This window comes from Gossypium hirsutum, chromosome D02 (assembly GCF_007990345.1).
Source record: "Gossypium hirsutum isolate 1008001.06 chromosome D02, Gossypium_hirsutum_v2.1, whole genome shotgun sequence".
Lineage (NCBI taxonomy): Eukaryota > Viridiplantae > Streptophyta > Magnoliopsida > Malvales > Malvaceae > Gossypium > Gossypium hirsutum.
In genome coordinates this window covers 64094459-64118847 of record NC_053438.1, presented here as the reverse complement: position 1 = coordinate 64118847, position 24389 = coordinate 64094459, and the positions used below count along the sequence as shown (strand labels likewise).

Here is a 24389-nt window from a genome sequence, read left to right as displayed (position 1 = left end):
TAATAAAACTCTAGCTTCAAGAGCAAGGTCATTTTTAGTATCGAGATTAATAATTAATTATATAATTTTTTCTATTCAATGACAAGTCAATTATAGCAATTGAAAAACAACTTCAAACAATTAATCTTTCCTTAGATTGAAAATCAGTTGCAATAATAATTTGATAATTAACACCAGCCAGCCACGGGAATTCCTAAGTAATCCCCAGATTCCTTAGAACATTCCACGAATCACTTCTATTTCTCGCAAATGGGGTTCCATAAAAAACAGTAAACCTCCAATCCTTCTCCTCCACACTCCCTTTAACCAACACATCAATATGGTTTGTGGAGAAACTAAGCAAAATTATAGTAAGAGCCTTCTTCTAGGCTAGAGACAAGCCCCCTTGTGATCCATTAGTTGATATCTCTATCCCATTTGAGAAATCGCATCTCCTCCTCACTATTTCCATTCGTCTACCATCTAGTTTTGTCTCCGTAAAAAAGACCAGTTAGGGATTATCACTAAGTACTGATCTAAATTGCCTTCAAATGCAAAATAAATAAATAAATTAGTCAAGAACTAAAACAATAGATAAATGTAGAAATAATAATATGCAATAATTAAAGACACTACTAATAAATAAATCCTCGTGAAATTCATAGACATTGAATGTTGAATGAATACGAGGATTAGGGGGCTAATTCAATCTTATAGGTATTCTTATTGTAACACCCTTAACTCTTATTCGTCGCCGGAGCAGGGTTACGAAGCATTACCAGACTTTATGGGTTAAACGCGAACATTTCATAACATTTAACATACATATCAAGAACCAATCATAAACACTCATATTGTCCCTTATATGGCTTATATGGGTCCTCGAGGCCCAAAATAAGTGTTAGAAATAAATCTGGACCAAACCGAAAACTCAGAGAATTTTTCCCAAAATTTTAAAAATTTTCCTAAGAGTAGGGGGCACATGCCCATGTGGCCGGCCATGTGGCTCACACGGCCAGGAGGCACGCCCGTGTCTTAGGCTGTGTGGGCATTCGATGTGGGGCACACGGCCTTGTCCCAGCCCATGTCCATACCCGTGTAACTCTCTGACTTGAATCACACGGCCAACCACATGCCCATGTGCTAGGTTGTGTGTAAGGTGCAGGGGATATACAACCAGACTACACGCCCATGTGCCAGGCCGTGTGTCACACATGGCTGAGACACACGCCCGTGTCTCTGCCCGTGTGGAAAAAAATAGGCCATTTTAAGGCCATTTTTCTAACCCTTTTTGATATAAACCTATACACAACATTTTAATACATCAAATACCCACAATCAAACATTCAACACAAACCAAAAATCATTTTTTAAATAATATATCAACACAAAACTCAATTACCTAAATCTACCAAAATAACTCCATTAATTGATTTACCAAAACCTACTACTAAACACATGCATACAAACATATATATAAAATTCACAACCATACTTCAAATTTAGCTCTTTTCCAATCCAGCCCTAGACATGCCATATAAACCATAAAGCGTATAAAAAAATTTACCGGAGCAGCTGGATAGTGTGACCCGACGTGTTGATCCGATCCTCTAAACTTCTTGAAAATCTACAAAGAACATTAAACGACACAAGTAAGCTTAATGAAGCTTAGTAAGTTAGTTGGCTTTAACATAAATATTACTGAACATACTATAATAATTCATTTAGGTAATTCATTTCATAAACATTTCCTGCCAATCACAACTCAATTGATGAATTCATTTATTTGAGCTCAATATCAATAATAACTTAAATTCTTCCACATTTATTGCATGTAACACTTACCAATCCTTATCAAACCAAATAACGTCTTACGGATTTGAGTACATCGTAAACAGAAGCCCGAAGGCTGCACAAAAGCACATAAGTGCTAAACGAAAATCCATAAGGGTTGAACGGAAGCTCATAGGAGCTGAATGGAAACCCATAAGGGTTAATCTAAAGCTCAGAAGAGCTAAACTGAAGCTCAAAAGAGCTGAACTGAAACCCAGAAGGGTTAATCTGAAACCCAGAAGGGTTAATCTGAAACTCATACGAGTTAACTAAAGCTCATGAGAGCTAAACGGAAAGCAAACACGAGAGTTCTCAACAATTGCTAAACTCCAGTTTACTTGAGAAATTTACCGTCAATTCCTCTTTACACTGAACGGCTGCACTCAATCCTGCGTTCCATTCACTTCGAACATTTGATTCAATTTCATAAATTTAATAATAATTTTATTTTTAACAAATGTTACAAATAAATACAAAATACCATTTATTATTTAACAAATAACATTAAAATTTAACCATACGAACTTACTTGGACTAAACTATAAGTTTGTAATAGTTAATGACTACTTTGCTAATTTCCTTTTTTCTCGTTGATCTACGGGCTATTGATCTAAAATATAAAATTATTCATTCATCAGTATATATTTCAATCCTAATTCACTTTACAATTTATACCCCTCAATTTTCAAAATTGCACAATTACCCCAACTTTTATAGTTTTTGCAATTTAGTCCCTCACCAATTAGCCCATCAAATAAGCTAAATTTTCTCAATTAACATTTTAAATAAATATTATAAGCTATTACACAACCTTTTATAAATATAATTTAATACAAAACCCTAAGATTTAATATTTTTTACAATTTAGTCCTAAAATCAATTTCTATTGAAATTACTTGATAAAATCATCATATAAAAAAATTATAGCTTCAATTACATGTGAATTCATCATAAAAATTCAGCACTGATCAATGGTAACTTTCAAAATTATCCATGAAATCAAAAACTAATGAAATAAGTAGTTGGACATTATTGTAAAAGTCTTAAAAACACAAAAAATTCAAGGAAAAAGCAAGAATTGAACTTACATGAAGTAAAATAAATAAAAACCAGCTTAAAACCTTCTCCTATGGCGTTTTTGGCTGATAAATTGAAAAAGAATAGCCTAGAAAAGTTTAGAACTCATTTTATTTAAGTTAATTTCAAAAAATTTACAATTTTGCCCTCTAATCACATGATTTTTGTTTTTTTTTCTGCTTATGTCGCCTCATGCCTTTATTTTAGGCATAATTCCTCCTTAAGTCCTCCTTTGTTCATTAATTAAGCCATTTAATCACTATTTCGTTAATTAGCAAGTTTTGCACCTTTTTCAATTTAGTCCTTTTTAGTAAATTAACTATCGAAACGTTAAAATTTTCTAATGAAACTTGACTACTACCTTAATGACACTCCGTAAACATTTATAAAAATATTTACAGCTTGGTTTATAAAATCGAGGTCATGATACCTTGTTTTCAAAATCAATTAATCAAACAAATATTTCTAAAGCATAATTCACTAATTCATAAGCATTCCTCAATTCACAATCAACTCATAAATACTATATAATAAAATTTACGAGCTCACTTGTTGGATTTAGTGGTCTCGAACCACTGTTTCCGACACTACTGAAAATTGGACTATTACACTTATTGATCTTCGTAAGAACTCAACAATGTCCAATCTTCTTTTCATAAAGTAGACAAGATATTCTTCATCAAGTATTTTAACACGATGTACATCAATAAATGACATTTCTTATTGTTTTCAAATTTTTAAATATTGCAATTAAAATGAATAGTGAAATAAATCTAAGTCTGAAATAGTCATAGTCACAAATGCAACACCAAACACCTACCATCTTGATGGCAAGAAGACAGGACAATAGTAGGCAAAAAGGAAGTGATTGTTGCCATTACCAAATAAAGAGGAAGTTTAGAGGGATCAAACCTACCAAACTAGTGTGTGGAAGTCACTTCACTACTGCATCTAACTCTGAACAACCATGTTTCTCTAGTCATATTTTCAAAACTTACAATTAATCTTTTCAAGACCAAACCGATAATTAAATAGATTAGATCACCAATTTACAATTAGATCGATTCAACTAATTGAACCATATATCATAAGTTATTTTTTAAACGTATGAATACCTTTTCAGATTACAACTAAAAGACTACGATATTAGAAAATAAAAACCAAATAAATAGTTTTTCCACTCAATATAATCTTTCATCTCTCTTCCCTTTTCCTCCCCCACTTCCCTTTCCTTCACTCTCAATCTTTCAAAAAAAATATTTATTTTCTTTTGATTCTCAATTTTAAATTTTAATTTCCTTTCATTGTAAGAATAAAGCTGACATGCATTATTGGAAAAAAATTAACATATAAAATAAAGAAATAACTTATTTTGGTTTTGGAAAAAGAATATAACTCAATGCATGATTTGATAAGTTAGTATAATCTAATTTTGAATTCTCTATTATTTCAGTGGTGAAGTTAATATGGAGCCCGGCGTAACCGCGGGGTTTGTTACTAGTTTACTTTAAAGAAAATTAGGCGTGTCCGACGACTCTCTACCTGCCCAGTTTGTTTGTCATGTCGTATGGGTCCTTAGATCTATCGTTTACAATAATAAATGTATGTGGCGTTCACCCTTGCATGTCTTGCTTTCGTACGCCAATATGTTTGTCTTTTACTTATAAATTCAAACAAATACGAAAGTCTTTCATCTTTCTATTTTGCCTCCCATTTCAGTAAGTGAGAGAAGCTATTAAAACTAGTCACACACAAGAACAGCATGGAAGAGAGTTTGATACCCAAATTAGACAATCGGTGGCTAACTTGGGCCGCTTTCGTTGAAGAAACAAAAAGGGTGGGTTACCTTGCGGGGCCTATGGTTGTTGTCACCTTATCACAGTACCTATTGCAAGTTATATCAACGATGATGGTGGGTCATCTGGGTGTGCTTCCTCTCGCTAGCTCTGCCATTGCCATATCTCTCGCTACAGTCACCGGTTTCAGTCTTCTTGTAAGCCAATTTGCATTTTTCTTCTTCTTAAATAAACTTATTAGAACACTAATATTAATATTATATACGCCATGGTGTTGTCTCTTATTGTATCTTATCTTATTCTAGAATTGCTTCTAAACTACTATTACATCCAACGTGGATTGTTTCGATACTGGAAACATAAATCTCGAATTGTTTGACACATCATTTTACATAAGCAATTTTCTTCATGGGAATGATTTTTTTTTTTAAAACTTAAACATATATATTTTGCATTTATATAAATACCTAACTCTCAGTAAATAAATTCTAAAGTTTGTGAATAGTTTATTTTGCTCAATAATTTTATAATAATATTTCACACAATAGAGAGAAAGTAGCTGTGCAGAGAATCGAACTTGTAGGAGACAATTGGACAGAGTTTTAGCATCCAAAAAGGGTCTTGGTTCCGATGGTGGAGGAGGGCGTCTATAAGGCATGGTTGGTCGCTAGCTACATATCCTCAAGCATTAACACGTGTTTGTAAGGGTCATGTCTCGATAAACCCCTTAGGTGAAAGATAGTCTCTTAGCCAGATGGCAATTAGATTGATGGGTTTAGTGACCATGTATCAATTAGACTTGAGTGAACCAGATGAACTCTCACGAATTGTTCATGCATAGAGGAGACTTAACGATGCTAATAAGAGATGTTCCATAAGCACACTATACATGAATGAGGTTTATGATCTGACAAGGTAACATAAGTGTGCTATTTAACATTAGGCACAATGAGTGAGACATGTACAAGGAATAAAATATATGCTAATTGGATTGTTAAACTAAACTGCTACAGTTCCCTGAGTAGAATCATGCGCACCAATTTTCAAATTGGTGTAACAAGAGTTCTAATTACCTACCGACTAAAGTTGTTCAAAATTTTCCACATTTCCTACTGTTTTGGGTGGCTGCTCAACGCAAAAATTAAGTTTAAGAAAGTACAGTAGAGGAATTTTACTAAAAAATTAAATTCCCAGATGATTATATCCGGCCATATAGACTTAAACATGCTCTATGTGAATTGTACCAATGATTTTAGTCCTGGAAATTAATTTCATAACAATTGCCATCAAATTACATCTTTGTGTTGGATCTTTTGACTCCCAACCACTTGCTCTCCCTCCATCTCTTTTATATTTATAAGCATTCACTTAATGCTTTTGGATCTTTTGGGCTCGTTAAGGAACTAGTGGACAACAAAAGTGTTAAGAGGATTGAACGAAAAAGAAATTATTTTAAAGAAGTCCTTTTTTATTGTTCAGCTTCTAACAAAAACAAGCTTCTATATGATCAAATCAGCCTTATTATTTGTTAATTGTTTGTGTTGACTTGAGAATTCTTTATTGTTCAGTTAATTCCTTGGGCAGAAATAACTTGCTTTGTGCTTTTGAGTTATATTTAGTGTGTTAGGCTATCGATAATGTTGGTATGGAAAACTTAATTTGCAGTGATGCTTATTGTTTAGTAAAGGTGTTCATAAGTTGGGTTGGATTGAGGTCTAAATTTAAAAATAATTTTAAGCTTAGACCCGCTCAAAAAACCTGTTTCACTATTTAAAAATTAACAAAATATTAAAAATATATTTCTAGTCGATATTTTATATATTTTTATAATTAAATTTAAATTGAATTTGGTTTGGGCCGTAATAAAAATTCTTACTCAAGATCGGTCCAGTCTAGGTCGAGTCTACTGGATCGGGCGAGCTACTCGACCTTTGGATAGATCTCAAAGGAAATACATTTTAACTTAAAAAGTAACATGGCACCGTTGAACTTTTAGCATTGTGCAATGAACATACGACTAAATCTACAATAGCAAGACTTGGACAAGCTAATGAATTTCTAGTTTGTATAATATATGGAGAACATCCAGCAAGATGAGCAACATGTCGTCAAAAAACTAGTTGATTCTTAAGTAGTTCAATAACATAGCTATTCAATCACTACTAATTTAACAAATAAAAGAAAGAAATCCGATAATTGAAAGTTTGGTTTGCTGCTGAGTCTAGATCAATTGATGAACTGTGTTTGGGTTACAGTAAATGTCACCACTATCTAAACTTAGATAATTTCCTAAATTTTGTAATTTGCATGTGATTACAGCTAGGAATGGCATGTGCATTGGAAACACTATGTGGACAAGCTTATGGAGCTCAACAATACCGAAAATTTGGAATCCATACCTACACTGCTATATTTTGTTTGATCTTAGTATGCATCCCTCTGTCGGTCCTATGGTTAAACATGGGGAGGCTACTTGTGTTCATTGGTCAAGATCCCTTAATTTCACATGAAGCTGGTAATTTCATTTCGTGGCTTATCCCAGCACTCTTTGGTTATGCTACATTTCAACCACTTATTCGCTACTTTCAAACACAAAGTTTGATCACTCCCATGCTCATATGCTCTTGTGCCAGTCTTATAGTACATATACCTCTATGTTGGTTTCTGGTATTCAAGTCTGGGTCAGAAAGTATAGGAGGAGCATTAGCAATTAGTATCTCAAACTGGTTAAATGCTATATTCCTTTCACTTTACATGTGGTACTCTCCCACCTGTACAAAAACTCGTGTCCCTATTACAACGGAATTATTCCAAGGATTTGGAGAGTTTTTTCATTTTGCTATCCCTTCTGCTGTTATGGTTTGGTATGTTTTCTCCTCTTCTCCCCACCTGAATATATATATCTAAGCTGTTGAAGATCCTTAATGTCTTCTTTATTTAAACAATACAGCCTTGAATGGTGGTCATTTGAGCTACTTATCATGCTGTCTGGGTTTTTACCAAATCCAAAGCTAGAAACATCCGTCCTATCTGTGTGGTATGTTCATTTGTTATTGTTTTGGGTCGATGCATCTTGTATCATAAAAATCTTAATTGGATATTGTAATTTTGTGATTTTTTCCAAGTGCATCATATTGTAATTATTGTACTAACAAGTTTTTCAACTTTCCCAATCAGTCTCAACACCATTACTACACTTTATGCCATACCACATGGAATTGGTGCTGCAGCAAGGTCTGCCCTGATATGCATGCATATACTTATTTTGTAATTCTTTACTAATTGAAGTTACAACTTTTTCAAACCAGATTAATTTAGCTAAGAACCATTTTCAATTTGTATATATAGTACTAGAGTTTCGAATGAACTAGGGGCAGGGAAACCCCAAGCAGCACATGTAGCGGTGTATGCTGCTATGGCTTTTGCAGTTTTGGAGACCCTTATAGTTACTGGAACCCTATTCACAAGCCGACATGTTTTCGGTTATGTTTATAGCAACGAGAAGGAAGTGGTGGATTATGTGACAACCATGGCTCCCTTGGTTTGTGTGTCTGTTATTCTTGACAGCTTACAGGGGGTTCTTTCAGGTTAAACTCATTATCCTTTTGGTGAGCAATTAATATTTTTCTAAGAGATGAATATTATAGTAGTCTTACAAATGGTTACATGCATAAAATAGGTATTGCAAGAGGGTGTGGATGGCAGCATATAGGAGCGTATGTCAACTTGGCAGCGTTTTATCTTGTTGGAATCCCTGTCGCAGCCACCCTTGCCTTCTGGTTACACTTGAGAGGGATTGGCTTATGGATTGGTATACAGTTCGGTGCTTTCACCCAAACAATTCTGCTCGCCATTGTTACAAGTTGCATAAATTGGGAGAAACAGGTTTGTCATCCATTCTCAAAATCTTGTATAATATTGCAACTTAGCTGTGGTTGTTTATGCTCTTGCCAAAGGTTTGACAAGAAAAACAACATTGGTTGGATTAATCTTAAAAATTTCAACTAATCTTCATTTGTATAATGGTAATTTTACCTTCTAATAAATTGTTAACACTAAAATACCTTGAGAGACTCTCCAATTTCACTTGCTTGGTTTAGTCTTCTTCTCTCTTATATTTTTTTCCCCTGGGTTGTTCCAAAACTGCAGGCAAGTAAAGCAAGGGAAAGGCTATTCCAAGGACTTCAATAGAGTATAGAAACATGTAAGAAAACACAATTTCGAGAAATTTGATTTTTCCCTTGAATTAAAAAAAAATTAATTAGGTCCCTCAATAATTTTTTCCTTCGAAGTTTTAGAAAATTTCAGTTAGGCCCCTTAAATTTTTGAATATTCTCATTATACATTTAAAAAAAATTAATTAAGATCTCTTAAAATTTTTGAAAATTCTCATTAATCTCTCAAAAATTTTAATTAGACCCCCAATTTTTCTTTAAACAAATCCTCATTAAACTCTTAAAATTTTTAAAAATTTTACCACCCGATAGAAAAAACTTAATTCCAAGATCCATCATTGCTTTTTTCTTGCCTCTTGAGATTATTTCGGCTTTGAAAATATCTTAGGAAGTTTAATATTCAAAAACATGGATTGATTCATTTCTTCATTATAGGCAAAAAAAAGTTTCCTTTTTTTTCCTTTAGTTCTTGCAATGAGGTTTATGATTTCCAATGGTTGTCATATTAGACTTCAAGTCATGATAATGAGTAGCTAATTCTTCAAAGGTTTTTAGAATAATGCCTTGACAAATGTTACATAAACTATAATTTATGCATTCTATGCACGTGTCAATGACAGAGTTTTCAAATAATGCTGGCATGGGTGTAACAACTCGATTTTTTTATCAATGTTGAAAAATGTAGTTTCGAAGTTGAATTTCATAAATTGAGTCAGTAGGTTTATTAATTAAAGGATTTGCATTTTTATTATGAAATTATAATATTGGATTATCGAGTAATTAAATAAAAAAAGTAGTTAATTGTAGTATAGGGGTTAAATTGCAAAGTGTTGACTTAAGTGAGAATTGATTAAAGAAATGCATGAGGCCCAATAATGTAATTGGACCAATGACTAAAAAGCTATTCTGCCATATTTAGCTCATGAACTAGTGGGAAAGAATGATCTCATCCATCCACTTCCAATTATTCAATTAATATTAGATCATGGTCATTTTGTTAAAGGTTAATTAAGTTTAGTTAAGCTTAATCAAATAGTAATTACTTGTATATATACTAAGTGGGTGGAAATAGAATGAAATTTCTTTCTTCTTCTTCAAGTGTGTCATCCATGCCAGAGAAAAAAGAGACAGAAAACTTTGTAAATTTTTAGCCATTGTGGTCCTTAAATCTACCAAGGTAATAAGGATTTCTTTGATAATTTTTATAGATTTATGATCTCTCAAGCTTAGAATGACAAACCTATGTTTTAGATTTTTCAAAAATTTTTGTATTAAATTCAAGTTGTCATTATTGATATTTGAAGAAATTGAAGCTTGGAAGTGATAAATTAGAAATGTTAACTTTAGATTATGTTAATAGCATGTTAGTACATAGTAAGAAATAATGAATTAAGCTTAAATTTAAGTTAAGCCTTATAGTTAATTTTATGACATTAGGGACAAAATTTAATAGAATAAAAGTTTTTTTTTGTAAAATTATGCTATGAATTGAAAGCTTGAGGTCTCTAGCGAATAAATAAGAAGTTGAATTTTGGTTCGATAGAGAATATTGAAAGATACAGAGTTTTTAGATATTTGGGCTTAGAAGGACTAAAATGAATAAATTGCATATTTATTACTGTGTTTCTATGTGTTATAAGTGAAACTAATGTCATTTGCATAAATGGATTCATCGTACATAGTTAACGACGATGTTAGGACGTCGAAGGATAAATGAAAGGTGAAGGTTGTAGACGAGTAGCTTCTTTTTGTTTTGTGCTTTCATGACTTGACCTCAATTCATAGCTTAAGTAAGTATTAAATTGAGTAAGGTAATAGTTGGTGCTTTGTCTCATAAAAGGTAAGTTTCACCTATGACTTAATATTTGATGAAATTGAGACTTGATGAATTGTTATGATCATGCATGTGACTGAGTACATGCTATGTAATAATGAAAAAACTATGATAATTACATGAATCAAATAAATGTTATTTGATAATATGATTGAATAATTGTATGAAAAGAATGTTTGATGTAATTTATTTGAGAATTGGTTAAATGTAAAGTATGTTAAATGGAAGTGTAATATAATATATGAATGATATACAAGGGCTTGTTAATGTATTACAAATAATATGAAAATGACATGTAAATTGTAATTGATAAGTAAATCTTGTATCCATTGAAATGATGAATACCTTGTTAAATGATATCGGATAGAGTTGGGTATAGTTAGCATGCTATATGATTCGTGTAGTTTGTTGATGGGAGCATATTGTCACTTCGGTATGATTGATACTGACACTTCGGTGCGATTGATATGTATAGTGTTAGGGGAATTAGTTTATATAGGTCTGATAAGCACTTTGGTGATTATTATAGAGTGTTAAGGGTTTAAATTTGTGTATTCGTCTTGAGCCTATGTTCGATTTAAAGGATTGTAAACTATGTAGTATATGATTAGATATGTTAATCGATATTGGATATTGAATATTTCATGTTGATTTGAGTAATTGCATACGATATTGAAAGATAGCATTTGAAAGATTATGTGAAATTTGTAATATGAGCCCTGATGGTAGATGATGCTTCAAAAATGAGTTGAACTGCTCAATTGGTGAAATTAAGATATGGATAGTGATATGAGAATGTCATATGTTTATAAAAGATATTAAGATAACATTGATATTATGATTTGATTTCATGTATAGATACTAAATACCAAATGTAAAGCCTTGAAGGCACATTGATAAGTTAGCATTTGGAACCTAAATTGAATGATGAATCAAATGAAGTGATAATGAAATGATAAAGAGACATATAATAAATAATATGAGCATTTTTATAAATGATTTGGATGACTAATTAATGTGTTTTTTTTTTTGCATTGCTTTCAATTTATGTTAGCACCACTGAGCTCTTTTACTCAGCGTGCAAATTTATTTGTTTTCTTGCGCAGGTGACGTTTAGGTTTTGAGATGGTCAACAACATCTGAGACTTAATTTTTGGCTCAATAGAGTTTGTATAGCTTATATGCACTTTGTAGCAAGTTGGCATGTACCTAGTGTCATAACTTAGTTTTGGGAGTCAATTTTGATGTTTTGGTATCTACTATGCTACTAGAGACTTGAAATTGAAGTGTGGTTATATATGCATACTGGTGTGTAAATATGTTATTCTATGGATATGCTAGTATGCATGAACTTTAAGCAATGTTTATGCTATGATTCAAGTGATGCTTGCATGTCAAGTTAGTGAACTTGATGTTGGAAATTGGAAATATTGTGATCATATTAATAACCATGTGCATGTCATGGGTCGGGAATCAAAGCCTGTGAAATATATGCACAGAATGTCCCATGGAGGTCAATTGATTAAATGAGGTTTATTCGACCAACTTGAATTGGCCCAATTTGAGGAACATGTGAAGAAGCTCATCTACTTGAAGCCTTGAAGGTCTAGTGAAGCACTTAAGAGAAATTAGGGTTATTTTGGTAAATATGGAAGCTAATCTTAGAAGATTTGATTTTGTATTCTTAGAGGATTGTGTAAATCCCTTAAGAATCTCAATTGTAAATTGGCTTCGATCTCGACCGTTGGTGCAAATTAAATTGTACCGTTGGATCTTGGGGAGCTCAACTATAAATGGAGGCATTCCCCCTCATTTGTAATCACCTTATTCTATAGTAATTGAATACTATTGAAAGCATTTACTCAAACATCTTGTGAGCATTATTTTCTTGTGGTTTTTTATGTTCTCTCGTTGCTTCTTTGTCTTTGAGTTGCTTCCGCTTTATTTTTGGTGACTTAGAGAATTTCTATCAAGAATTCTCACTTTGTAAGAGCTAGGTTGACTTAGGTGGATTTGAAACAAAGAAATCATCTAAGGTCGCACGGATTGCGAGACTAAAGTTCTAGCCCCGTGACATATGGATGTGTTTAAATATGCTTGAATGATGTTTAGAACATGTTTTTAATGCCCCATGATGTTTAGAAATGAAAAGGTAATGTTTCAAGCCAAACTAGGTAACTTTAGGGGTTATTTTTGGGTCTTGACAAACTTCTTTCAATATAAGGGGTCAAATATATCGATACAAGTAAGTTAATAGCCAAAAATAAACAATACTAGCCAAATGCATCAGTACAATCGACATTAAGTACCCATTTGGTCCTTACCACCCCTGAACACTTAGAACTCCTTTTAAAATGTTTCTAAATTATTTTAAATGACATAAAATTCTCTTAATCAATGTGAAGGTGTTAATATGAATTGTTAATGCTTGGTTGTTCTTAATGAAATTAAATTGGAAGTTAGTTCAAGTTGCTCTGCCAAAGAATGTGGTGTCTCATACTCGGACTCGGTGATCGGATCATGTATGGGGTGTCACAATGCGACACATGTTGTAGAATCTATTAAAGAATCCGCTCTTAAGTTGTTCCCAATTGTGAATTACCTTAATCTCAAGATTGACTTACCAATCAAAGTAATGCTTTTTAGTGATCGAATAAAACTAATTTACCATGGATCCAAATTTGTATAAACAATGTTATAGGTTCATATAAATTATGCAAACATGTTGATTTAGATTTTCCTTAGCATCGAATTGTTATAATTTTGGGTTGTTAATTTTCAAACATCTTTAAACAATCAATCCGTTAAAAGTATGAGTTGACATATATAAAATAATTAATTTTTGATAACTTTCTTGATAAGTTCCTTAAATTGATCATAATAAACTTTACGTGAGAAGAAAGTTACAACATCCTTGTAACTCCCCATCGTAATCATTCACTTATCATTTCAACCAATATTTTTTACAGGGATTACAAACTCTATCAAGTTAGTTTTTAAAATTAGGTCAAAATATGTTATAAGTCATTATACTCTTCAAAAATTTGGAATTCAACCTTTTATTTTTAAGAATTTAGTTTTTGGACAACCTTACAAATTCGTTTACCAAAACTTTGGTGGCTAGGAGTTTTTAGAAATATGTAGAGGGGATGGGTATACGAAATATGACTCATCTACTTCACTAGAAAAATGGGAGGCCGTTGGGATCTAGTGCCTTTAGTGTAGTTTTCTATCATACATACTTGTAAATTTTCAAACAATTTGGTTTAATAAAATTCCATCATAAACATTAATATCGTTTGCATTTTTCCTCAACGATTTTTGCACATAAAGCAAAATGAACAAGAAAATATTGGCTCACTAATTACCTAATGTTTAACTAATATTAAGTTGCATTATGTGGTTGGATCATAATGCGAGAAGATAACTTATATTAGTAGGTAATTTAAATGGTCCATAATTTAATTGGAATTGGGAAAATCGGTTAAAGGACTAGTACGTCGTTGATCAAGTTTAATTAAGGAGATACCTTATCTTGAGTATCGGAGCAGATGACTTCCAAAAGATAAAGACAGATTTGATTTTATGGACTGATAATATATCAGAAATGACCCAAGTAGAATAAGTCCTAGCGGATTTATTCTCTTGTGACGTGCATAGTGTGACTTACCTTAATCTTGATTAAGTGAAAGACTACATGTGCATGACTCGCATACTTTGATGTATTGAAAGTCTAAGCTCAATTGGTAATAAAGTTGGAAGTTGGGTATACAACTTCTGCATGACATAGTTTCACTTATAATAATGGAATTTATATCCCGATAAAAGATAAATGATATCCTCTCTTTGGTATTACATGATAGATGAAAAAGTAACGTGGCCACGAGCTATTTGCATGGGATGAATAATTTAATTACTATGTATTAGTAATTGACATTTTCATGAAGGAAGATGTAATAGTTTCCATGAGATAAAATAGGGTCATGTTGGGTGAACAGATTTAGCCCAAAAAGATTCATAATATCCTATGAGGGTAACAGACTTATGATAATGTCATTGGACGAACACTTGATAAGTAGCTTTCTTAATGGTATATAATAGGGAGAGCTCAATTATGGTACTTTATTGAAATGATTGCATGACTAAATAATGTTGTAATTAATAGACGAAACGTCAGATCTTAATTAAAAATTATTTGAAATCTAATTATATATGTCTAATCAGTTTCTCCGCTAGCTTAATACAACCTTGATGCTTTGCATTTGAATCGATGAAGTAAATACATGAAAGCAATGAATTAGAGAAATAGATCACATGCATCATTATTCGCAATGAATACGTTTTCTAATTATGAGCAATAGATGACTTAAAGATAAAATTAATTTCTTTGGATTATTATTTAATTGATTGTAATTAAATAATTGAATTTTGAATTAGAAATTAAATTAATTATTCATTTTGTAGTTTTATTGAACAATATAATTAAATTTTTTACTCAAATTCTAGTATGGTAAAGTTGTTGGATCTCGTGTCCTAAGTATAGTTTATTCATTTGTACACTTATAATTTTTTTGAACAATTTGGTTAATAAAAGTATTCATGAATTATATTAATATCCTTTGTATAATGTCATTATGTGGTTTTTGCATGTAAAGTAAAGTAGAAGAAAATATTAGCTCACTAGTTGTCTAATGTTTAGCTAATATTAAGTGGTATTACGTTATCGAATCGTAATATGAAAAGACAACTTATATTAGTAGACGAACCTAAATATGTCCTTAGTCTAATCAGAAATGAACAAATTGATCGAAAGATTAATATACCGTCTATGAAGTCCAATTGGGGAGATGTTTTGTCTCGGGCATCGGAACAAATGACTCTCAGAAGATAAATACATAGATGTGACTGATTGGACTGACAATACATCGACTAGACCTAAGAAAAATAAATCATGAATCTGTTTATGAATTTATTCACTTGTGACGTTTATAGTGTCGTATACCTTTATCCAGAGTGGAGGGTGGACTATATATGTGTGACTTGTATACTTTGATGTAAGTAAAAGCCTCAATTCAAATAGATAAGGAACCAAAAGTTAGTACATTGGGTATAAGACTTCTGCAATATCTAACACTATTCAAAATATTGGAATTCATGGCTCAAGACATGGATAAATGATATCCTCTCACTAACATTACATGATAGAATGAGAGAATTATAACATCCCAAAAATCAGGTTAGGGGAATCAAGTTAACAAGCTGATAATTTGAATCAAATAGAGAAGTTAGTGTTGTAAATAATTAATTAAAATATTAAAATAATAATGATCGAGATTTTTTAAATATATATTAAGTAGGGAAATTAAAATTTAACGTTTGGTTATTAATTAATGTAAAATGAAATTTAAATACGAGGTCAAATTTGAAAATAATGGGTTTTAAATTGAATTAAGGTTGATTTGGAAAAGGGAAGAAATAGGAAGGGGTCAAAGGGGCAATAGCCCAATTTTTAAAATATGGTTGGCTATTTAAACCCCCAACCGTCCCCTTCCCTCTCATTTTAACTTCACATTCAAAAACTTCCCAAACCCAAATCTGATAAATACTCTCAAAATTAACTCATCCTTCTACATTTATTAACCTCTTAAACACCAAAATAAACTTCAATTTCAAAGAAAGAATATGATTTCTTTATCAAATTCGTCAAATACCTTCTCACGTTCATCTTTGAATTAGCTTCAAAACTTGTTGTTTTCTTCAAATTGAGATAATATCTTAACTTATTATGGTTAGATTAAGGTTGTTGTTTTTCTAATTCGAAATTTAATCGAGTATGTTGAAAGCTTTTAAGCTTTAAAGCTTTTTAATCAAATTTTGGTTCCAATGTTGAAATTTGAAATAATGAGTAATTCTATTGTTTTTATTGATTTCCAATCTATTTTGAACTAAATAGAAGGTATTTAAACTCAATTTGATAGATCGTTATCCAATTTTAATGAATTTTGAGTTTCCCCCCTTTTTATGTTCATACAAGCTTAATTTTTCGAAAATTTTAAATTCGTGAGATTAGGTAAAATTAAATGTTTATATTTGTAATAATAGGTTAAATAAGATGTTTAGAAACTTAATTAAGGTTTAGAGACAAAAATCGAGTGTGGAAACCTCATCTTTTGGCAAAACAAGTTGATTTTCAGTATGAGAAAAGTGAGCTTAGAGTGGTGATTTTCTTAATGTTTGTTTGACTTTAAAGCTATTAGTAATGATGTTACATTTTATTTAATATGTATGAAAACTTTTACGAGCAAAGCAAAAGAGAAAGAAAAGCTTGTTTGAAATCGGTGTACGAAAGGCGTCGGCTAGGTGAGTGGTTGGAATTATAGCTCTTAAGCATGACCTAAGGTTGAATGAGGGTTTAGGTTGGTCTAAACACCTAATCTAAGTCCGAGAGTAAGTAATTATAACTATATCTTATTACATATGATGCTTGTATGTGAGGTTGTGAAAAATCATGTGAAATGTTTAAGTGAGTGATATGTGAATATGACAGTGTTTGTTAAGTGAACTGCTAAATTTATTCACTATCATGTTTTAGAGTGATTATGGCTCTTTTAAACAAGCATGTTAGCACTTGAAAGTGCATATAATGAGTTGTAAAAGTGTTTTTAACAAGTGAATATGTGCATAAAACAGTATGTAAATGTGTGTTTGAGTGGATATGTTGGCATTGTGAATGCTTGGAACCATTGGATATCATTGGCATACCATAAGATAGTGAGTACTCACCTTTATTGTTTATGATGGGGTGTTTTGGCTCAAAGATAGCGATGGAGGAATAAAGGAATGTAGAGCATAACTCCATTCATTGAAGATAGCGTGGAGTGTTTGGAGAGTGTTAACATTCGTGCTACACTTATACGGAGATAGCGCAGGACTCTTTGAGTCATTTGGAGTGTTTGAATATCCGCTTATCCAGTGCATTGCTAATTATATTTATGTTTCCATGTCACATTATACCAATATATCATTGTGTTTGCCTTGTGATATGTTTGATGTTATGCCATGGTTGCATGATTTAGTATGTTTTCTTTCAACTACAGATTTTATGCTTAATTGTGGCAATTCCTTGTGCACCCACTGAGCTTGAAAAAGCTAACACTCCATTATGTTTATTTTGCAGAAAAATAGCTTGTGTAAGGAGGGGAATGTGTGCAAGTGGTGATGATCCAAGGCAAAGCAATCTTTTGAGTAGGTGACTTGGTTTGATTTTGCAAATAATAAAGGCAATGTGGGACTCATCCATAGAGGGAATTAGACTTTGTTTTGTTTGGATTGTAATTGGACATCATGGATTGTTTATTTAGTTTTTGGGACTTTGGGTTGTTTTAGAATCTCGCTTAAAATGCTTGAACGAGTATGCATGTTAATGGATGGTATGCTAGGTAAATCGGTTGTGGACTTGTAAATGCATGCTAGTATAGATAATTGAATGAAGTGTTGAATCATGTTGTTTTATGTTTTAATGATTGTAAGCATGTTTTGTGTGTTATATGTATGTTATATAATATGTTAGATTAAGGAAATTTGGCATGTTTTGTGGTCATGACGACTTAGTCCTGACTTTTATACTATGCAATTGAAGCCTTAAAAATCATAAAATGTTTTGAAAATTTGCATGGCCAAGTTTTATAAGATTAATTTCATAATTTTACTGTCAATTTTATAAAAAGATATTTTTCCAAAATTACGATTTAGTCCTTAACCTTCATTTTTAAAATTAAATGAGTTTTACTTATCGGTTTTAGTATTTTCTTCCAATTAATGTTTTAAATAGTATGTCATAGCATGTATGCATGTTTAAATTTGTTTTTTTAATGTTTCAAGTATCATATGTAAAATGACATTTTTACCCTTGAATGTTATTTTGATGATTTTGCTAGAAGAGCATGATTCTAGGGCTTGATTGTTTAATTTCAATTGTTGGTTGATGATTAAACATGTATCTATATGGTGTGAATGGTGGATTTTGTGGTGTGTTTTGATGGTCGATATGGAGAGTCACGTAAGTGGCTAATGTGACGTTTTAGATTCGGGTCAGACCATTTGTAATACCCCAAAAATTACTACAGTAAGAAAGTAAGATAATATTCCTAATATAGTAAAATAAGGAAATAAAGTGATAAAAAGGGTAATTTTGAGTTATGTCAACATTGGGAAGTATATTATGACATATTAATTCAAGAAATGATTAAATCACAAAAGTGAGAAAAGTTTTGTTGCCCAAGAGTAAATACTTAAAATTTGAGGGGATAAAGTGTAAATATAAAAAAAGTTAAAGGACCAATAGTGTAAATATTTTAAGGGTGGAATAATCTAGAAACTAAGGAAAATGGATGAATTAGGACCAGATTGAAAGTGTGAAGAATTTTGAGGGACTAAATTACAATTTTACCAAATTAAGTGATGACTCAAAGATGGAATTTTAAAAGATTATAAATGGTAAAATGGTCAATTAGAGAGAGAGAATTCTTGAAGGTAATGATGATGTTGGTGATATTTTTTAATTAATTAATTAGATAAATGTTATTTAGTTAATATTTTATTAAGATTTTTAGTATTATTTTATTATTAAATGATTAATATAAAAGGGAGGAAAGATGAAGAGAAATCATCATCTTTCTCATGCATTTCACGTTAGAAGAAAAGAGAAGAAAGAAAGTTTTACTTTCTTTACAATTTGGTCATTCCACCAAAATTTTACCATTTTCACCTAGAAATCAAAATAATTTCCATAGCCATCAAGAGAGAAAGATAACAAGAAGACTATGGGGAGCTAGAATATCAAGTTAGATTCAAGTAATAGATGTTGGAGAAGAGAGAAAATCAAGTTAAAGGTTGAAAACAATAGGACAAAGTAAGAATATCAAGATTTCAACATATTTTTAAGTGTGATATTATTGAAAAAGTATGGAAATGATGTTATAGTAGAGTTCTCTTATATAATGTCTTTTTTTTTGATATATTAGTGAAGCAAAATAAGAGAAAGTGATGCGAAATATTATAGAGAAAGCGAATAAGTTAGTAATCAACATTTTGCACTAAAACAGTTTTGGACAGAGTATGAATTAGAGTATGAATAAAATATCAAATTAAATATTATTTAGTCTAGTTTCTCATAGAAGAAACGGTGTAAGTAATGAAATTTTAAATCATGAGATATAATAAATTTTGTGAGACAAGGTCAAAATGAATTCGGGTTCCTCTGTTTTGAATTGGAAAAATCATTAAAAATTGTAAAAAAATAATTATGGGTTATAATTTATATTTTTAAAATCCTTAATGAGCCTATTTTCAATAGAAACAAACGAGGACATCATCTGAATTCTGTACAAAGAGATAATTAATTTTTAGTGAAGAGGGGTCAGAACTGTCAAATAGTGAAATAGGGGAAACTTTAAAGACTGAACTGTACTTATTGGTTAAACCAAAAATTCTGAAAATTTTATAGTAATAAGATATGTGAGTCTAGTTTCAAAGAAAATTAACGGATCTCAATTCGGAGTTATGTAGCTTAAGATATAAATAAATTTGTGACAATGACTCAAGTGGACAGCTTTGAATGAACAAATAAATAAATAGTGAAATTATAGATAATGTTACATATAAGCATGTTATATACATTAAGGATGTGGAATGGAGAGGAGGAGGAAAATATATGATTATTCAACTAGCATGAGTTTTCATTAAAAATGGCTAATTTGCATGTTTTAGGTTCAGGGACTAAATTGAATGAAAGTAATATTTTAAGGGTAAATTTGTAAAAATGTCAAAAAGTGACCAAATTGTATGAAATGAATTGTTTTATTATTTAAATTAATAAATTGAATGAAATATTAATTTAGATCAAGATTGGGTGAAAATTCGAGGAAAATAGAAAATTATCAAAATGTCATTGAATTCTGGTATTTTTGTAATTTAGCCTGATAAGTTCGTGTAACTTAAATTATCTTCTTAAATGTTTAAAATATATGTTATTGATGTGAATATGATTTAAATACTCATTGTATGAAAATTGATGAAACATTGATATATTTAATAAAAAGGGGAAGAAATCTCGGTTGAATGGAAGGAAAATTCGATGGATCTTTGAAAAGAAATTGACGGTAAAAAAGATCTAGCCCGGACGAGTGATCCTATCCTGATATAATCCTCCCGAAGAATATGTGAAAAATGGATTTAACCAGGATAGGTAATTCGAATTAGGGTCTGAATTTAGCCTGGACTGGTAATTCAGATCCAAACTCATTAGAGTAATTGTCATTGCAGAGGATTTAGCCTGGACTGGTAATCCCGACAATACTCTATGAGTTTATATTACAGGGGATTTAGCCTGGACTGGTAATCCCGCTGTAAGGATGGGGTTCGCGGGAGTGTACTCTCTGAAATGGAAATGTGCGCACATGAATATGAATTGACGGACCCGGATTTGTACACTTAGGTGTACCCCTGAAAATCCATCGAAATTCCAAGAAATTCAACAGGATAAATATGGAAAATAACAAGGGAATGGAAATCATGGTATTGATGAGCTCATTAATGTTTGGGGAATAATGCATTGAATTGCATGTATAAGTTAAATTAGCCAACGTTAGCTCATTAATGTTTTGATTTCGATTGATTTTAAATATGAATGCTTGATGAAATGAAATGTCTGTGAATTAATTTGTAAACTCCGGTAATGCTCTATAATCCTATTCTGGCAATAGATACGGGTTAAGGGTGTCACACCATCTTAGTCAGGTTTGGGGCACCACATTTGGGTTACATTCGAAAATGAAAGTTGTTTTTCTCACTAATTATAAAAATGACTTTAGAATTAATTTATAGTTTTTTGAATTATTAATTAATTAATTAATTGAAGTTTGAAAATGAATTTAAATTAATTGGTCATTTTGAATTTACTGAATGTAGAAAAATTAAATATATTTTCTTATAGATTCTTTTACGATAAAAGTTTCATGATTTTAACAAGACTAGAATTAGGCCGAGAAAATTATTTAATTGTGAAAATAATATTTATTTAAGGAAATAGAAAAGTCATGTACTCGGGTTGGATTAAATTATAAAATTTTGGGTTAAAAGTTTAAGAAACACATATAATTAGACCTAGTAATGGAAAGACTCAATTCCCTCTTGATGAAAATAAGGGGACAACAAACCCTAGTATTTTTACCTAGAGTTGCCACCCCTCTCTCGTAAATATTAGGGAGTTAAGGTTTTTTCTATTAAATAAATATTATTTAGAATCAAGATTCTCCCAACTCACTATAAATAGATGACACTAATAGGTTTCAAAACACATCTCAAAAAAGAGAGAAACACAAGTCTCTCATAAGTTTTCAATTTTGTTATTCTGCTAGAAAGTAGTGGAAATTTATTTTATAGAATAAATTTTATTTTTTGGGAATTACAACTCTACCTATTTCTATTTTAGAGAAAGTTTTACTTTCCCACTAAAAGTAAAAAAATAATTCATGATTTTGTGTTTGATTTAAAAGTGTTCGAGCCCACACTTGAAACAATTCATGATACGAGAATAGCGGAGAAGATAGTTGAGTTGAAAGTCGAGAATGTCTAGGATCTGTCTAGCCCAAAATGCAAGTGCGATTTCTGGAATAAAATTATTACTATAAATATCACAAACTAACTCAATTTTCAAAATTTTAATTTTTCGCTATGTAAGAAAACCATTTTTGAACTACTTTTTTTTTTCAACAATTTGTATTAGAGTTAAGTTGTGTTATGTTTTATAGTATAAACTAATGTCAAAATTTTCTATCTTCTTCATGTGTGATTACTTTTTTGATAAGATATGATATTCTTGTAATTATCAACATGTTTAAGGATATGTATGTAAATGAATGTATGTTATTATTTTATTATTTATATAATAAAGTAATTTTGCCAATTCCTATAAATTTAGATGTAATTTTGCAAAAGTCATCATAAGTTTAATAGAATTAGAATGGGGTTGAGAAAATAATTTAATTAGGAAAATCAATGAAAATTATTTTAAATAAATAATATTTTAGGAAATAGAAAATTATTTATTGGGTTGGTTAAATTATATGAGTTGGTTAAAATTTCAGATAACACATATAATTGTACCCAATACATGAGACAGACTTGAAAACCCTTGGCAATTTTAGCTCTCGGAGAAAGGGTGTCGTCGCCCATACATATTTCCAATAAGGAATTATGTGTATTTTTTCTATAAAAATATTATTTTTGGCTTTTTCTTGTTCAATCAAGATTCTTGTGATTTTCTCTATAAATAGAGACCATAGACTCGGTCAAATACAGACGGCACTGAGCGTCGACATTATGTCAAAATTTAGTGAAATTTATTCTTCAAATAAATTCTAACTGTTGAAAGAGTTTCTTTTTGGTTTCTAGCAAAGAAAGATATTAATTTTCCCCACTAGAATATCAATCAAGTTTTCATTTATTTCTAAATTAGAACCCACACTCTAAGCGAGCCGAGGTTCAAGAATAGTGAAGAAGATCATGTTGGTAGAAAATCAAGAAATGAGTTAGACCGCCTATTCCAAAACACAGGTACAAAATTTTGTAAAAAAATTATTATTATAAATATCACAATAATTTGTTTGTTTGTTTTAATTTTTTTGACTTTCCATTATGCAACAAAACTATTTTCTAAACTAAAATTTCCAACACATGCCCCAATAAAGAACAAAGGCCCTCCTTACGAGTTACCTTTTAAGAAACAAATGACTAAATGTAGTGGATGCGGGCCTATTTTGTTCAAACTCCCAGAAAAATATATTCAACATATTTTTTAGGAATGCTAATTCGTGAAACATTTCTAGGGTAGTATGCACTTCATATCTCAGTGTATGTTATTGGGCTTTTATTAGTTAGGAAGAGTAGGTTTTCTCAAATCTCTCTTATAAACTTCAATCTAATAGTCCCAAACTACCTTGACGTGTTTTTTTATTTTACTTTATGAGAGATATGGCTATGTCGAAACTCATTGATATTTGGTAAGGTTCAACTAAATGAGAAGTTTGTAGAAAGAGTTCTCTCAGTTGCAGGAGAACTTGTTACTCTTTCCCCTTTGTAAAAGGGAGAACTCTTATTTCATTTGTCGCTATAGCCTGGAAACCACCCATGAGAGATTGGTTTAAGCTCAATATGGATGGATAGTCTATAGGTAATTCAAGGAAAGTGAGGGCAAGAGCTTTCATCCAAGGGCACGAGAGCAACTAGTGTGGAAATTGAGCTATGGGCTCTTAAGGGACGAATTTTTTATGGCTAGAGATTTAAACATAGAGAACCTTGAGATTGGAGTTGGTGCTACCATTTTTATCCATGTTATGTTTAATGTTAATACTTATAATTGATAGCAAAAATAAAGGTTTAAACGTTAATATGCAATGGAAAAGATCGAACATAAATACCTTCGGTCATTGTCTGAATCAAATGTCAAAATCTTGACGTTGTAACACCATTGATTGAGCACGTCGAAGAATAGATGAGGGTGTTGAGTTTAGCTATACAAAACACGAAAATTAAAAATAAAAAAAATTGCCAAGTCTTCTAAGCACTCGAAAACCTCACTAGATGGAATTGTTTTCAGAATTTGTTTTTAATGCTTAGGGATTTTATGCTTGAGGA

General features: G+C 31.2%; 1 protein-coding gene and 1 long non-coding RNA gene across 2 annotated transcripts; one reads left to right on the top strand and one right to left on the bottom strand.

The window, feature by feature from the left end:
- On the bottom strand, positions 1–24381 carry LOC121214773 (uncharacterized). The gene is made up of 3 exons (XR_005910517.1): positions 24173–24381; positions 1547–1606; positions 1–524 (listed from the first exon to the last, which is right to left on the bottom strand). It is a non-coding gene; the product is annotated as an uncharacterized lncRNA (long non-coding RNA).
- On the top strand, positions 4222–13306 carry LOC107909544 (protein DETOXIFICATION 12). Its single transcript, XM_041088988.1, has 8 exons — positions 4222–4882; positions 7005–7549; positions 7636–7722; positions 7863–7919; positions 8034–8272; positions 8365–8570; positions 8835–8889; positions 11801–13306. Exons 1-7 carry the CDS (start codon positions 4652–4654, stop codon positions 8874–8876), a joined length of 1407 nt encoding a protein of 468 aa, XP_040944922.1. The 5' UTR covers positions 4222–4651; the 3' UTR covers positions 8877–8889; positions 11801–13306.
- Positions 24382–24389: the final 8 nt, after the last annotated feature.

Coding starts and splice junctions, on each gene's coding strand:
- LOC107909544 (XM_041088988.1), top strand. CDS start 4,652: ATGGAAGAGAGTTTGATACCCAAATTAGACAATCGGTGGCTAACTTGG. Junction 4,883..7,004: donor TCACCGGTTTCAGTCTTCTT/GTAAGCCAATTT, acceptor ATGTGATTACAG/CTAGGAATGGCATGTGCATT. Junction 8,571..8,834: donor GCATAAATTGGGAGAAACAG/GTTTGTCATCCA, acceptor CCAAAACTGCAG/GCAAGTAAAGCAAGGGAAAG.